General features: G+C 49.1%; 1 protein-coding gene across 4 annotated transcripts in view; it reads right to left on the bottom strand.

The window, feature by feature from the left end:
- Window positions 1-15,130, bottom strand: part of DNAI1 (dynein axonemal intermediate chain 1) — a 143,652-nt gene that overhangs the window by 19,991 nt on the left and 108,531 nt on the right. For 2 of the 4 annotated variants that reach the window (XM_040542104.1, XM_040542106.1), the window contains one exon: window positions 7,357-7,542. In XM_040542104.1, coding sequence (XP_040398038.1) covers window positions 7,357-7,542 — 186 coding nt within the window. Of the gene's footprint in view, window positions 1-409; window positions 861-1,106; window positions 1,798-7,356; window positions 7,543-15,130 lie in introns of those variants that run through there. The other 2 variants (XM_040542105.1, XM_040542107.1) reach the window with 2 other exon arrangements.

Raw genomic sequence — 15,130 nt, 5'->3', positions numbered from 1 at the left:
TCGGTGCCAAACAGCTTTCTGCAAGGTGTGGGAGAAAGCAGAGGCTCTGAGGAGCTGTGGAAGCTGAACAGTCACATTCAGGCAATTGCAGATCTCCCCAAAAATCCCTTTGAAGATGTGAATCAGGGCTGCTTATTCCCTTGTGTCAGGCATTTCCCAGGGCAGGGAGTGATGTGCTCCTTGGGCTGTGGAGGAGCAAAGCCCAGACTGTGAGGGGGTGGTGGGCACTGAAGTACAAACATAATCTGTCCACGAGGAAGAGGACGGAAAGCCTTCAGACAAAGCAGTTCTTCTAGCGAGATAACTGTGCCACCATGGAGAAATGCAAGGGAAGGAGTAAAATAAGGCACCACCGAAACCATTTTGCTTGGCCAAATTCAGATTTCAGTTATATCCAGAAAATAGCAAATTCAGAGGAAAGATACCAGATTTATTTCAGGAGAGGAACATTTAGCTCAGTGACTTGATTGTTATTGATCACAAAAAAAAATCCCCCAAGCTCTTTCCCCAGCCTCTCTCCAAACCCCTGGCATTGCAACAAGAAGCAGCCTTACATCACTTTCAAACATGGGCAACCTTTTTGTTATACAGATCTTCAAAGGAGAAACTAGTAAGTCAATGCCAGTCCCAGCCAATGTGCAGTATCCCCCAGGCAGCACTTCAGCATCTCACAGGATGAGACTTGCACTTTAGAAATAATTCAGAAGTACTATTGAATTTTCTTAAAACGGGACATTTTCTTGCTCCAATTGCCAGTGTTTCCATTTCACATACTAAACACGCTTCATCCTGAGCACTGAGAATTGACTTCAGCTTAAAATAACCCGTAAATACGCTGATGTCTCTCCTCTCTCCCCCACCTGCCAAAGAGAGAGGTCACAGAAAGTGACATTACACAACAAAAATAAGGTTGGAGATGCATGGCCATGACCAGCAAAAAGAAGAAGACCCCCCCATCTCTTTGACCTTGGGGTTCAGCAATCCTGCTGTTACACAGAGCTCTTTCCTCTTTTCACATACTTTGATGCAAGCCAAAAGTTATTTCACTGAAAATAAAGAAAAATAGTTTAACAACAGAAGATTCAAGCCCCTTAGGTCTACTGCTGGCTTGTTTGGGCTAGCTCTCCAAGCCGTGCTGGTGTCTGAGGTTGCGATGTGTCTGTCCAGGATCCAAAACTCTTTTTACCTGTGATGTAACACTCCCAGACAGCTGGATTTGTGCCATACAGCTACTCTCCTGTGCAAAGTGGATATGTGCAGGGTCTCCAGACAGGTATATATCCAAAGGCTTTTGATTCTGTGGACTTCAAGTTGTGAGTCATAGGTTTGTGTAGCAAAATGGCCACAGGACACAAACAACGTTGCTCACACACTGAGAAGTTGCACACAAGCAGTGTGCAAGACTCTTGCTGTCCTCAGTGTATGCTAGGGCCAGCATGCACTACCCTTGGGGACTGCCACAGCTTCCTTATGGAGAGCCCTGACCCCCTCCCAGGGACAGTGCATGTGTAGCTCGTGGCCACAGCACCCCAGTCCCTCACAGCCTGCAGGGTACCAGAGGCCTGGGGCATCCCTGTGGCACCCTGGGAGACTGAGCCACCAGAAGATAAGGGTTTTACGGGAGCAAGCTCCAGATCCAAAGCAGACTGGTACCTACTCAATCAGTGAGATGCTGTGCCTTGCTGTCAAAACCATCTGTCCTTAAATGTCCCATGCAGGCGACACAGAAAGCTGTGAAAGGGCAGAAGTAGGGTTTCGCAAGTCCCTGGATCCACCTTGCAGTGCTCAGCTCTTTCCCTAGCAGTACAGAGAGCAGCTATCAGCGACTAGCCTAAATAACAGAGGAAGAACTGAAAGGAAATCAAAAAGCATTTACGGACCTCAGAGGAAGCAAAGCCATCAAGCTGCAGGTCAGTTTTCTATGAGATTCGAGCTTATTTGTGTGTGCCCCCATATCAGGGGGCCAAACTGCATCTGGAGGCAGCAGTCCTGATGTAGGCAAGGCACAGCAGTGCTCGGTGCCGAATTCCTCTGGCACTGCTTGAGCTCTGTGCTCTTGGGCTACTGCACAATTAGCCAGCCCTGAAGAGACACAAGGAAATCCTGCTGTCACTCAGGCTGCACAGAAGCGGCTGCATGAATGTCAATGACAGAGGAGCATTTGCATGAGAACGGCAGGACTGGGAATAACACCACTAGAAGAACAAGACTCATGAACCATTTGGAAAGGGGAGGTGAGCACTCTTCTTTCAGACAGAATGATAACGCTTCAAAGCTGCCGAAGTAAAAACTGTGGGGACAAAGTGTACTTTCCCTAGTGCTAAACCACTAGCCAGTCCAGGACTGATGTGACCTTGGAGGGCGCACCTAATCTATTACTCCTTCCTGTAAATACAGGCAGTCCCACAGGCAGATGGGTTGCACATCCGAGGACAGAAGGGAGGGAGTTTCTGTTCCCCTCCCTGTGCCTGTTGGTTCATCCCCCACCAGCTACTGAGGCCCCAGGAGATAGCGATGGAGGCAGTGCTGATAGGGATAGGCTGAAGAAGAGATTTCAGACACTCTCCTAATGGATATTGGCTGGTGTGACAAGGCGCATGGCATACGCTCATGGACAGGAAGGCTCAGTCACCCTGTGTACCCTCGCCTGTCCCAGCACCACCAGCTGCTCACACACACCTGGCATTGGACCCACGCGCGTGCCCGCAGCTCCTGCCCTGCACACAGCCCTGCTGCCACATCCTGGGGTGAGCGAGCAGCTCTGCTCCCCTGCCCACTCACCCACACTGCCCAGACCCCGTCAGCCAGCAACTGCGGTCTGGGAGCAACCCGATTGTCCCTGAGGGACAGAGAAAGAGGTGACTTGCATGTGTAGAAACCAGTAGCAGGAACAGAGACTTAGATAATCATCCTAGATAATCCAAGATAAATATCCAAGATGAGCATCGGACCAAGAGGCTGGCTGCTTCCCTAGCCGCAAGCCTGGGTACTGTCCAAGAAATTTTCCTTAGCCTCAGCAAATGCTGTATCTTAACCTTTCTTTGACCCGCCTTCTTGTCTTCTCCCACTCCGCTGAGCTCTCCCAACATTTCTAAAAACACTTTACATTTTTTTGATTCTCTCCTGTTTGCCTTTGGCCTCGATGGGTTGTGCCTGGCTATTTTAGCAGTGTTTTTTTAAAAAAACAAACCAAGGCCCACAAGCAACTACATTCTTCTGACTGTGATGACAAAATGCTTTAATTTCTTTTCGGGAACGAAACCTGAAAGGCTTACTAATTAAACAGCTCTGCCCCAAACCGATTCTTCTTCCAGCAATGCTTCCCTCGGGTGAACTCAACCACCAAGGTTGTTACAAATTAGGAACAATATTTTATTAGTTAAACAATTCTTGCCTAACGACTGCTGCAATATTTAAGGAGCACTTGGAGTCCAAAAGTGGCCTGGATGACAGCAGAGAGCCACTTGTTCTTAGTGCTGCTTCTTAAAATACTGCAAGAATTTCTGCTCCACCCCTGAGCTCTCGGCAGAAGGATCCAAACCAGCTTCACCAAGACTCTCCAGGAAGCAAAATATCTGTTGTCATGAGCCTTCTGCCCAAGCAGGGGGGTTGCTTGGGGAGATGCATGCTCGGCATGCCAAGTGTGGGACAGTGCTGCTGGCAGCTTGATTGCAAACCCACCTCCCGCAAGCTCTGCTCTCTGCTTTGTGGCTCCTCATCCCACAAGGTTTGGGTTCAATCCTCTTTGACCCTAAACTCCAGGCTCTCCAGGTTCTTGGAGTTGGTAGTTGGTAGCACTTGCGTAGTGTGTTCCCAGAGGGCTCTCCAGAGCCTCACACTATCCAGGGACAAGAGCAATAGGCACAGAAAGCCTTTGCCGGGCTCACACCCCATGGAAATACAGCTCTCTGCCTCAAGGCATTGAGAAGTCCTTGTCCCCAGAGACCTCAGCCTGTGGGGCTGGGGAAGGCTCCAGTCCCCAAACCACCAGGGTGAGGATGCAAGGATACCTGCTCTGCTTGGCATGAGCAGACTCCTTACCCAGCGTGTGCACAGATGTGCCCCCAGCACAAGTGCCTGGTAGGTGGCAGAGTCCCTGTCTCCAGCTTCCTCTCAACATCAAGGGCACCTGTTCCTGTGTGCCACTAAATGATTCAGGAGGCCAAAACTCACAGGGAATTGTAGGCATTTTTTGAAGCCATTACTCTCTGTCTTGGTGAAAAGTCACTTCTGAAAATGCTACCTGAGTGCTCTCAAAGCGTTCTCCTGTTGGTTTATTTCTGCCAAGTGCTCATAAACAGGGCTGTGATACTGCTGCTGACAGCAAAACTTGGACTATTAAATAACAGTCCTTAAAGATTCCGAAGTGTTTTACAAACATGAACTAATTAAGCTGCAGATCAACCCTGAGAATTATTTTCACAGCTCTTGAACCTCCCCTTACATCTCAAGGACATGAACAGAGAAATGAACCAAGGTCTGATGAGAACCCAGGAGTCCTGATTCTCCTGATTTCCACTAATCCACCCCACCAGCTTTAACTAACAGGCAAACCAGAATAAATTCAGAGCTGCTGAAATCCCACTGGGATGAAATTAGCTCAGTCTCCCTCTGTGAGCCCTATCCTGGAAGCCCAGCAGCAGCCAAGGAATCTGCAGAACATGGAGCAGACAGCACCACGTCTATTTTTAGGGGAAGAAAGAGGATTGGGAATGACATGTGGCTATTAAGAGCTCTCTCTAAAAAGGGTGATTAGTCTGCTAGTCATACCTGTCAAAAGCAGCTGTCCCAGCTGTGTGGGAAGCTGGCAGAGAAGCTTCATAGGCAAACCCCTGTGACACCGGTGTGAAACAGAGAGACTGTGGGACCTGGATGAGCCCACAGCTGCCCTGTCCCATTGGCACGCCGAGCTCTGCCAGGCCTCAGCAGGACCTTCCCATCTCTACAGGAGCTGATGGAAACAAGACTGGGCAGCTGAACTAGCATATGCTTTGTTTGATGCAAAGGCCACAGCTTCCAGGATGGAAGCACCATCCACGGCTTCGCCTGGGTTTCAGGCAGGTTTCCCCCCAGGGCTCTGCAGGGATCAAGTGATGGAGAGACCAGACAGGGGTACCCAGGTATTGACCCAGACACACACTGGTTTCTCTATGTGCAAGGAGACAACCAGGATGCAAGGACCCTCTGCACTTTTAAAAACATACGAATATTCAGCTCCTGTTAACTTGGCCCTGGGGACTCCCAGAAAAGAGGGAGAAGTTAAGACATTTTACAGAGGAAAGCGGACTGCACAGGGTACGGGCTTAAAGAGCGCACTGATTTGATCTTCGAAGGAGCTGGGATCAATACTCTGAAAGTGCGTCTGGATCCCCACAGCGAGATGATACTCATGCAAGTACAGCTGGAGGTTTGCAGCTAAGGACATGGAGGTTGGCGCTGGCACAGTGAGGAGGTGGACAGGAGGGTGCAGCGGATGGCGCTGCCTGTTCTGCCAGGGCTTGACCCCCCTCTTTTATAACACCCTCTGACAGCTGCTGAGCATCCTCACTGCAGGGCCCCGGTCACCATCATTTGGCGTGGCAGATGCGACATTGGCCACAAAGATGGGTCCAGCGACTCTATCCACTCTCTTGTCCACTTACAGCACAGAAAAACTGATGAACTGGCTGGGAGAAGAGCTGGCTGTAGTCAGGGTACCTGCACACACCACCAGCTATGCCTGAACATCCCTTCTCTTTCTCCACATGTGGAGGAAACATTTAATTCAGTGTTTAGTGTCCCTTCAAGCCTAACCAAGCAAGTGGAAGACAGATAGGTTAATAATATCAGAGCAGCAGAGTCCATTTCCATCCCATTTATACATTGCCTGGGATATGGTACCTATTGCTTTAGGGTCAGCAGCAGGTGATTGTGCCACTCCTGAACTCAGCTTAAACTGCTTTGTCAAGAACATGCAATTTCCCTTCCAGAAAGTTTGCAAAGGGGAAGGATCTTAAGAGACAGCAGCATTCGTGCCTGTGTGGAGGGCTGCTGCTGGCCACCAGGAGTGGAGACATTCAAATTCATTCTGACCCATGGCAGAGCATTGCTGGGTGCTGCTCACCCCACAGCTGGGTGTGTGGAGGAGAGCAGCCACATTTCTGTGTGCAACCCATCTCCACTGGTGAACCCTTGTGAAACCAGGGCCAGCGGCAGACATGATGCTCACCAGGAAGGACTTGTAAATCAACTGGGAAACTTGTCCCAAGTCAGGCTGAAGGCAGCCCTGACAGCTCAGATTGTCTCAGGCTGTGGTTTTGATGGAAATATAAAAGCATGAATATTATGAGACGCTATCCTCCACAACTCCTGCACCCCCTAAGAAACCACCACATGGCTGTGTTTTCTACAATCTCTCAGCACAGGGAAGATTTGCATTTCCAGTGGCGTCCATCAGGAGGGACTTTTTTAAAATCAGTCAGAACACTCAGGACTGACACCAGGATGATTAGTTTCCTGCCAAAGACCTTGCTTAACGCAGTTGGCTGGTAGAGTATATAAAACCTTTGTGGGTATATAAATAAAAAATGATCACCCTGAGATATTGCTTTCTGGGATCAATTCTAAAAAGCCTGAAACTGAAAAAGCTCCATTAAACAAGGGACAACTGGTTGTGAGAATTACTTGAGCTCAGAAATGATGCTGCATTTACAACAATACAGTTCCTGTCCGGATGAAGCCCATAAAGTCTAATAAAGGAACCGTGCAGGAGAGGTTCAGCATCCTGCAGGACTGGCACTCATGGATGGGTGGGAAAAGGGGCTTCACCAACTCACAGAGGCATCTGCATCTCATTGCTGTCACTTGAGAAAAGCATCCCATGTCTCCTCGCTGATTTAAGGTAGTACTTGCTCATTTACAGTACATAGTGACACAACGGTCAGGGCACAGGCTCTGATGATCCAGAAATACAAGAAGACAGACAGCATGGGCTCTATGGGAGGACTTGGGAAGGAGTTGGGATCACCTTTACTCAGTTTCAAGGAGCTTTGCAAATAAAACCCAAACTTCAGAAAAGATGTGAGCTTTGGGAAACATATGAACCTCTGCAGAGTTTTTGGGTTTGCCTGGAACACTGTAAGAAAGTGGCTTCTCACCTGCAATAATCCCACGGAGAGCAAACCTTCTTTCCACCACTCCCTGCTCCTGCCCAGGAGCTAACTGAGCCTTCTTACTCTGACAGGAACAGAGGCAGGGATCTGACATCCCAGACATCCTGCTTGAAAGGCTTGGGGTCTTAAGCATTGCACAGAGGAGACAGGACAGTGAAGAGGCATGAAGAGACCTGCTGAAGTTCGGTGCCTCAGTGGTCCTTACCTTGGGCATCTTACGCAGATTGGGAGAGAGTTTCAAGCAGGTGACGTGGCCTCTCTCATCTCCGATGATGACAACAGGGTACACAGGGTTAAACTGGATATGGGTTATTTTATTTTTCTTCTTGGCCACCACTATCTGGGTGCATAGAGCTTCATACTTATTAATGCTCAGATCAAACACATGGGCCTGGAAAACAAAAAGACAAAGAACACAAAGGGGTTAATCAGGCAAGAACATCCCTCAGCAGAACGATGCCTGGAGAAATTGCAGAGAGAAAGGGTCCTAAGGAAAGGCAGCTTCAGCACACAATTACTATCCACCTTCAGAGGCTTTGTCCTCTTTTAAGAAAGTGATGTGCAGAAGCTGCCTGCTGGTTTTGAGGGACTGTCGCCCTCCTGCAGGGACTCACGGAGTGAGGACCTGTTCCCTGATGTGGGTGCAAGCTCTTCCCAAGACCATGGCAAGGCTCTAGCTGATCTGGACTGGAAAAGGCTCAGAGCTGGCATTGCTAATCCCACAGGTCTTAATCCCCCTTCCCGGTGTTGCTAGTAATGAGACAACCAGGTGTTAAAATGCAGTCTAACACAGATTGATGCACCAAGTGGGAAATGTTGTCAGAAGCACTGATTACCCTTTATTGCAGAGCTTTCTAACATCTCCAGCTTAATAATAACATTAAAGAATCAAATCAGCAATTAATAGGGAAATTATGGGAACATGGACAGTACAATTAAGGATGTACCCTGTAGTAAAGCAAGGGAAGTACAGGCAAACGCACAGCACAGACCAGTTTGGTGCTGTCAGTCCTCTCCGGTCCAGGTGCTGTGGATGCTGTGCCAAAATAGACGTCCTTCTCCCATGGCACTGACAGGTAAAGGTTGGCCAAGCATGAGAGGCAAGGATGGAGGGAGGCAGACCCGAAGCCTTGCTCAAGTTGGATTCCCACCGGCACGGACCTCAGATCTACGGCACTAATAATCAGTGACAGACCTGCCACATCGCTAACTGCACGGTAATGCATGTTTCGCCACGAATCCAGTGGGAAGAGTGGAAGTTACTCAAGAGAATGTGTTAACCTAACATTGTCTCCCAATTATTGCAATTAGCTCCTGTCATCGCTACAGCCTGCAAGGGCTAATAAAACACGACGTTCCTTTCTTCCCTGGTGCTGAAGTGAGCACTCTCCAGCATGCTGGACTCCCACCTTGAATCTATCATGCACACCTTCAGCTTCATGTTTTTTTCCCCTTTTTTGTCTTCAGAAAAGCTAAAGAAGTGGTTATTTTATGCTAACAAGTACAGTGGGAATAGGGGGGAAATAAGGACTGAACTACTTGTGTATCTCCTGCCAGCTGTATCTTGTTTACCAGCACTTAGGGGCCAGATGAGATGTATTATTTCAATGTTGTGGCCATGCCCACAATTTGAATCTAGGAATTATCTGAAATCTGACAGCAGTACACTATAAAAGCTTATTCCGAAGAGTGTGAAAGGTTTTGTATCAAATCACTAAATGTGCTTTCTCATCACACACCAAGGTGGTGAATTTATCTGAATCTGTGTACTGCAAAGAGCTGGGCAAGCTGCAAGAGCACAGATACCAAACAGTCTCACATGCCGCAGTGTCTTCATAGCCGTTTGTGATATACTTGGGCTGGGCTGTGGAATCAAGCAAAGGTTTTTCGGGTGCAGAAGACAAGATGAGGAAAAGTCCCTTCATGCTGGAGTAAAATAAGACTTTTCCAGACATGGAGGAGCTTGGGAAGTAGAGAGTATTCTCAGACATGTTTTAGAGAAATCCATGACAGTTTGTAACTCAAGAAGGGAATCCAAAGCATCAGCCACAGATAAGGATCTGCAGTTTGGAGAGCCCTTCCCTGTGCCCCGTCATCAAAAGAATAGCTGGAAAAAAGATGTCAGACTGATCCACTCAAAGTATCAGATGCCAGAGCTAAATTCTGAATCTCAACCTGAAACTCGAGGTCCCACACTCCAGCCAAAGTAATCCCAATTTCCTTCCTCTAGGCATCAAAAAGAGTTTCTGTCCTGCCTTGTATTTATGCCTGCTGTCTTACTGTCTCCGAAAAGGAACAAGCTCTCTTTTAAGCACATCAGCCCCCCATGACCCACACTCGCTGAAGGCTTAATTGCTTGCCTTCACAGAACACATCTTTATTAATTTAAGGACGTGATTCACCTCTCCCCCCAATGGCACAAGCTCAATGCTAACTAACCTGAAAGCCCAGGAAACACCCCTTGCTTGAGTAGCATCGATTAATCCAGAAAAACAAAGGCAGCATGGAGTCAGCGGCCAGGTTTTGTTTGAGCAGCGAGGTCTGCACTGCTGCTTTACAAGGCTGTCAGTGTATCACACCTGCACACCACAGCCGGCAGTGCAGTGTAGCAAAGATGGCATTGTCTGAAGGCTCAGCTGGGGGGTGCTGAGCAATGCAAATTACTGTGGGCGAGGCTGTTTTTCAAAAATGCCACCGACAGCCCAGACAAGCAGAATGCCTGGGACAAGAACTCGAAACCATCAGCAGTGTGGAGAAGGTCAAAAGCAAACAAGTTTATGAATGTTCCTACTATAAAGCTCCTCTTTTATGAGCTTCTAAACAAATAGGCTTGTTTTCTTTTGCCAAGGGAATCATGGAAAAGAACAAACTATTCCAGTTCTCCAGCTGGAAACAACAGCCTCATATCAGCTGGCAGACACTCCAGATGGAGGGGTGGGCCACAGGCGTTAGGAAGGACTTCAGAGGCTTTGATTTAGAGCTTACAGGCACTCTCAGGGGAGGGGAAAATGGGGTCAGACCAACACTGTGCCTTGGGAGTATCCTAAAAGAGGCATGGGGCTTTGCACAGCACTTGAAGCAGCCTCGTGCTGCTTCAAAGAGCTGACCGGCACCATCTGCAGATCTGCCCAGGGTTTGGGGCAGGGCTTTCCGCCCCAAGAACAGGAGACTGAAATCCTGCAGCTCTCCTTGAGGGTCCTAGTCCCAGAAGCTGCCCAGCTGGCTCAGGTCATGGAATTAAGGAATACGGATCAGGCTCCAGTTGGATTTCCCATCTCAGAGATTCACCAGCAGCACACAGCTTCTCTCCATCCCACCACCCCAGTGGCCTTCACCCCCCCAGACTACAGATCACTGCTTACCTGCAAAGACAGCCCTCAGGGCTCACAAGATGAGCCCTCTCTGGGTACCTGACCCCAACAAGTGCCACCTGACCCTGAGCATGACTCCAGCATCAGACCCAAGGGGATGAGAGCTGTCCCCCGGATGCTGTCAGGCAGCTGGTGCCAACTGGCTTTTCTGACGAGGGCTGATGTTTGTGTAATTTCCACATGCGGCAGAGAAGTGTATTTACATAATCACTTACATACAGCGTGTCACATCATCGTGGACTCCTACAGCTCACAGGGCAGATGCTTCTACCCATCTGGCCCCCAGTTCCTCTCTCAGTACCACAGCATCGCCCAGGCTTGTATCTCCAGCAACGCAGGAAGGCAGCGATGCTTAACAGCACGTGACATTTCATAGTTCAATGAATCCCTGGGAAATACAGCAATTTGCTCATGGTCCCAGAAGCGGAAAGTGTAACTTTGATGGGAAGACAGCACATAACGACATGCCAGCGCAGTGCCTGTGCTGGGACAGCAGCTTGGGTTTTAATGGTACTGATAACTACGTAGGAACAAAAAGCACCTCAAAATTGTATCCTTGTTAGTGATTACAAACCAGTGATGGGCAACCTGCACTTATCCAGGAACAGCTTAGAAAATCCAGCGTGGAGGTTTCAAACCCCTGATTTGCAGCCCTTGAAAAGTGTTTCCACTGTAGTGCATGTCCCCAGAGGCAGCTGGAGCCTCCTGACGATAAAGTTGTTTTTCTCTGACACCTCCTGCAGATCCTGCAGAAGCAAGCCAGGGACCTGCAGGGTCTGCAGCCCTGCTGCTTGCAGACCACAGCAGACACCTTAATTCGTTCTGATAGGCATTGAAATAATGGGAAAGGGCTTTTCAGTCAACAACCACCAAAGGAAACCTGGAGTCCCAACCCCAAAGTGCCAGACAGTTTGATGCCAGGCAGATGTTCAAAGCAAACTTCTCCTTGAAGGAAAGACAGTAACTCTGATAAGCCAGTAGCCCCCGAGGATGAGCACTGAAGTTTAGCAGATGCCCAGTTATCTCTGAGATGGGATCAGGTGGATCCTGCAGCCTTTGTCAGATGCTTTTTATTCAATAAGAACATTTTTAAATTACCATCAGGGTAACGACAGAGCCTCCATGGTACTGGCAATAATGGCTGTAACTGCTATGTTACAGTTGCAGAAAATATTTGACACAAACGAGCAGCTTTGATGCCTGACTCTCAAACAGCTGCAGGAGAAATTCAGCTCAGTTGCATCCAGAATCATGCAAATACATCTCACCTCCAGAGACTCCCCAGTAAGGCTCCTCATGGCCACTCTGTAAGCTTGGCACAGTGCAAATCCAAGGCTATTAATGTATCTCCAGCATCAAACCATGCTCAGCGTTTTGAGCACTTCACTTCTCCCCACCTGCTCTGCAAGCTGCATTTTCAGCCTGAAAGCCAGCCCGAGCTCTCCTCTGCCCAGCAGCTTCCAGCAGCTCCAAGGAGACTTGCAGCCCTCTGTCCTTATGCTCTGCTGTCCCCCCTGTCCTGCAGCACAGCAGCAGGGAAGGAAATGTCAGCGGACCCAGGGGCAAGCTGCACCCTCCAAGCACCACCACACAAAAGCAACCAAGCTCTCTGCCAGCAGGAGAAACAACTTGACATTTGTGGACCACGAGGATGAGAACCCAAGAGCTACCTTGACCTACTCTGCTTTTACTGCATGCCTCAAGCACAAGCTGGGTCTGCAGTGGATGCAGCCTTTGCTGTCCTTTTCTCCTGGGTTTACAAGCCTTCATCCCCCATCACTGGTCTGGACAATGCCCCCATGCTCAAAAACAACCTGGCAGGAACCAGAACCAAGGCTGGGGGAAATATATGGATGTGTGTAAGAACAAAGCAGATGTACCTGGTAACTTGGCAACAAAGAATAAAATCAGTGCAAGAGCAAAAGGTGAGGGGTGATTTAATATCATTCTGCCCTTTACCAGCTGACATCTCTTTCTTTGGTTGGCTTTCACTGTCTGTGTGATGGATTTCCCTCATTTTCTTGACTGAATCATGATACCTCATCCATTAGCCAACTCCGCAGGTGATTTGTTTCGAATTCTCAAGTAATATATTTAACAAGTTGGCAGGTCACCCCCAACCCTTGTTGAGCACCGGTGCATCCTACAGGCACTGGGCAGGCAGGGCAGCCCCAGCCTGCATCGAGGCCAAGCTGCCATGTGCTGGAGGACTTACTTTATGCCATTGCTACAGTCCCACTGCAGCCAGGTCAGTCTGGGGAGCAGCTCCAGTACAGTTAATTTTCTCTAGGAAGACATTTTCAAGTTACATGCGTAATTTGAACGGGCTGTAAGACATCCAACGCATGGGGCAGGCAGGGGCTCTGCAGGAGGAAAGGGGACCTGGCTCAGAAAACCTTCATTGCCTCCCTGTTTCTGCAAGGATGACACAGGAACGCTGATCCTCTGCTGCCTGACACCAGCACCAGGCAGACCTACAAACACACGGGTGCTCACTGCACTGTCATGCTAGTGGAGCAGGACTGACCCCAGCTCTGTTACAGGCATGTTCAGAGGTAGCTTCGAGCTCAGGAGGATGAGCAGGAGTCCAGGAAAGCCACTGCTTGGGTCCAGCCAGGTGGCTGCATGCCCTGGGGTGCAGGAGAGGACCAAGAGCATCCCTCAGCCCTGCAGCATCTCCGCCTGCTGCTCCGAAGCGTGCAACACAGCAGGGAGGAGAGGGTCTGTGCCACCTGGCTTAACATGGGGTCGGAGGGGAGGGCTTCACTGTAGGGCTGCACCTCTCTGCTCTTCCTCATTCACTAAGAACTGGGTCGCTCACAATTTGACAAGGTAGGAAAACAGCCTCAGCCTCAGCTGATTTGACTCAGCTCCCACAAGTCAGTAAGAAACCGAAGCCTCAGCATGCGGAAGAGCTGTTATTCATTCAGACAGGCTGAGGACCATTTAACCTCCACAGAAAACCCTGTCACATTGTTTTACAAGGAAGTGCTTGTTTATCTGAGCTAATTTTCCTGTCAGTCACCACTTCCTGCCAACCAGCTCTGCTCTGGCAGTCTCAGTGATTAGGGTAATCTTCTTCATGTCTTGGTCCTGCACACTCCTGAAAGCTGTTATCTGGTGCTAAATGGCTGATACATGCTACCCCAGAGCTGGCTGCACTTCAGTTTGGTGTAATATGATTTTCTTGTGTTGCCCATAACTCTTTTATTTTTTTCTCTTTAACATTAATAGCATGCTTTGGAATGAATCACAAACTGAGCTAATGTTTCTCACACCTCCTCACAAAGCCTCCTTTTGCTCTTCATTTTTATACCAAATTTGTTACTTTTCTCATCACTTCTGAAAGGTGAAAGCCAAACAGAGAAACTAATCTGCACTGAACTCGTGTGATGCTAGGCTGATAAGAGCAACCAGACCTCTGCACTATGCTGCAATCCCTTCTGTAACACCAGGGATGACGCCTCTTTAAAGACCAGCACCCAAAGCCCAGCCTGAGCCTTGCTCATGTTTATGGGGTGACTGCCCCTGCATCTGCCAGGGTCTGACTCAGAAGCACAGCTGCGGTGTTGGTGAGAGCACAGCAGCGCGGTCAGCCCCGGCCCCAGCCTGCCTCATGGTCCTGCTGCTTCCCCAGTGAGTGCTCATTTCCCCCAGCACATTTGGTTTGCGTTTTTATTGAGTTTTATCTCATTCATTACAAATTGCTGCTGAGGTTGTCGAGCTCATTTACAGTTCCAGTTCTGGCACCAAAGCACTTTTAAGTCCTGCCCACTTAGTCCCACCACAATTACTGCTGAGTTTCAGCACCAGCCCTGCCCCTGAAGCATCCTTAGCAGTGCTGCACACTACTGAGGATGATTTCCATTGTGCCACTTCCACCTTCTCACCTGCCTTGTAGTTTCCTTATAGGCTTGTGCCAGCAGCATTCCTGAAGTCACCCTGAATAGATGAATTACGTCTCCTTCCTCTGATCTACCAGGCCTGTTAGTTCTAAAAACTGTTTTAGCTCAGCTTTATGTGATACGGCATTACTAAAGCCTTACTAGACTGGCTGTTCTTTGATCTGCCAGTGCTTATGAATAGATCATTCAATTACCTTGTCCCAGAGTCTTTCTGGATAGCACATTTAGGCTGCCTACTCTCTCCTGCCTTGTTATGATCTTGAGAGTGGGCAAAAAGTCTTTCCTTCTGTCCTCTGACACTTCCCTACTGTATCAGCCCAAATCAAATACCTGAACGGTGAAGAACTGCAAGGCTGTTTCAATCAATTCCTTACGTGCCCTGGGGCAAATCTGCCAGGGCTCTGCTACACAAACACATCCCAGTTGTGCCAGTCCCCTGGCTCTCTTCCTACCATTGCCCACTGCCCAGCCCCCAGTATCAGGCTGGAACTACCTCCTCTTCATCTAGGATCAGGCTCCATCTCTTCCCATATTGGCAGGGTCCTGGCTACACCCCGTGGAGAGTTGGTGCTGGGTGCTGGGATGCATGCAAAGGCAGGCAGAGGCACAAGCAGGGGCAGCACAGAGTCTGAAGGGGGAAGCGGTCACATCTCTCTGCCACTTGCAGTCCCGCAGCAAGCCAGCAAAGCTATTCATAAGACAG

Source organism: Cygnus olor, chromosome Z (assembly GCF_009769625.2).
Source record: "Cygnus olor isolate bCygOlo1 chromosome Z, bCygOlo1.pri.v2, whole genome shotgun sequence".
NCBI classification, from domain to species: Eukaryota; Metazoa; Chordata; class Aves; order Anseriformes; family Anatidae; genus Cygnus; species Cygnus olor.
This window is presented reverse-complemented; position numbering and strand designations above follow the sequence as displayed.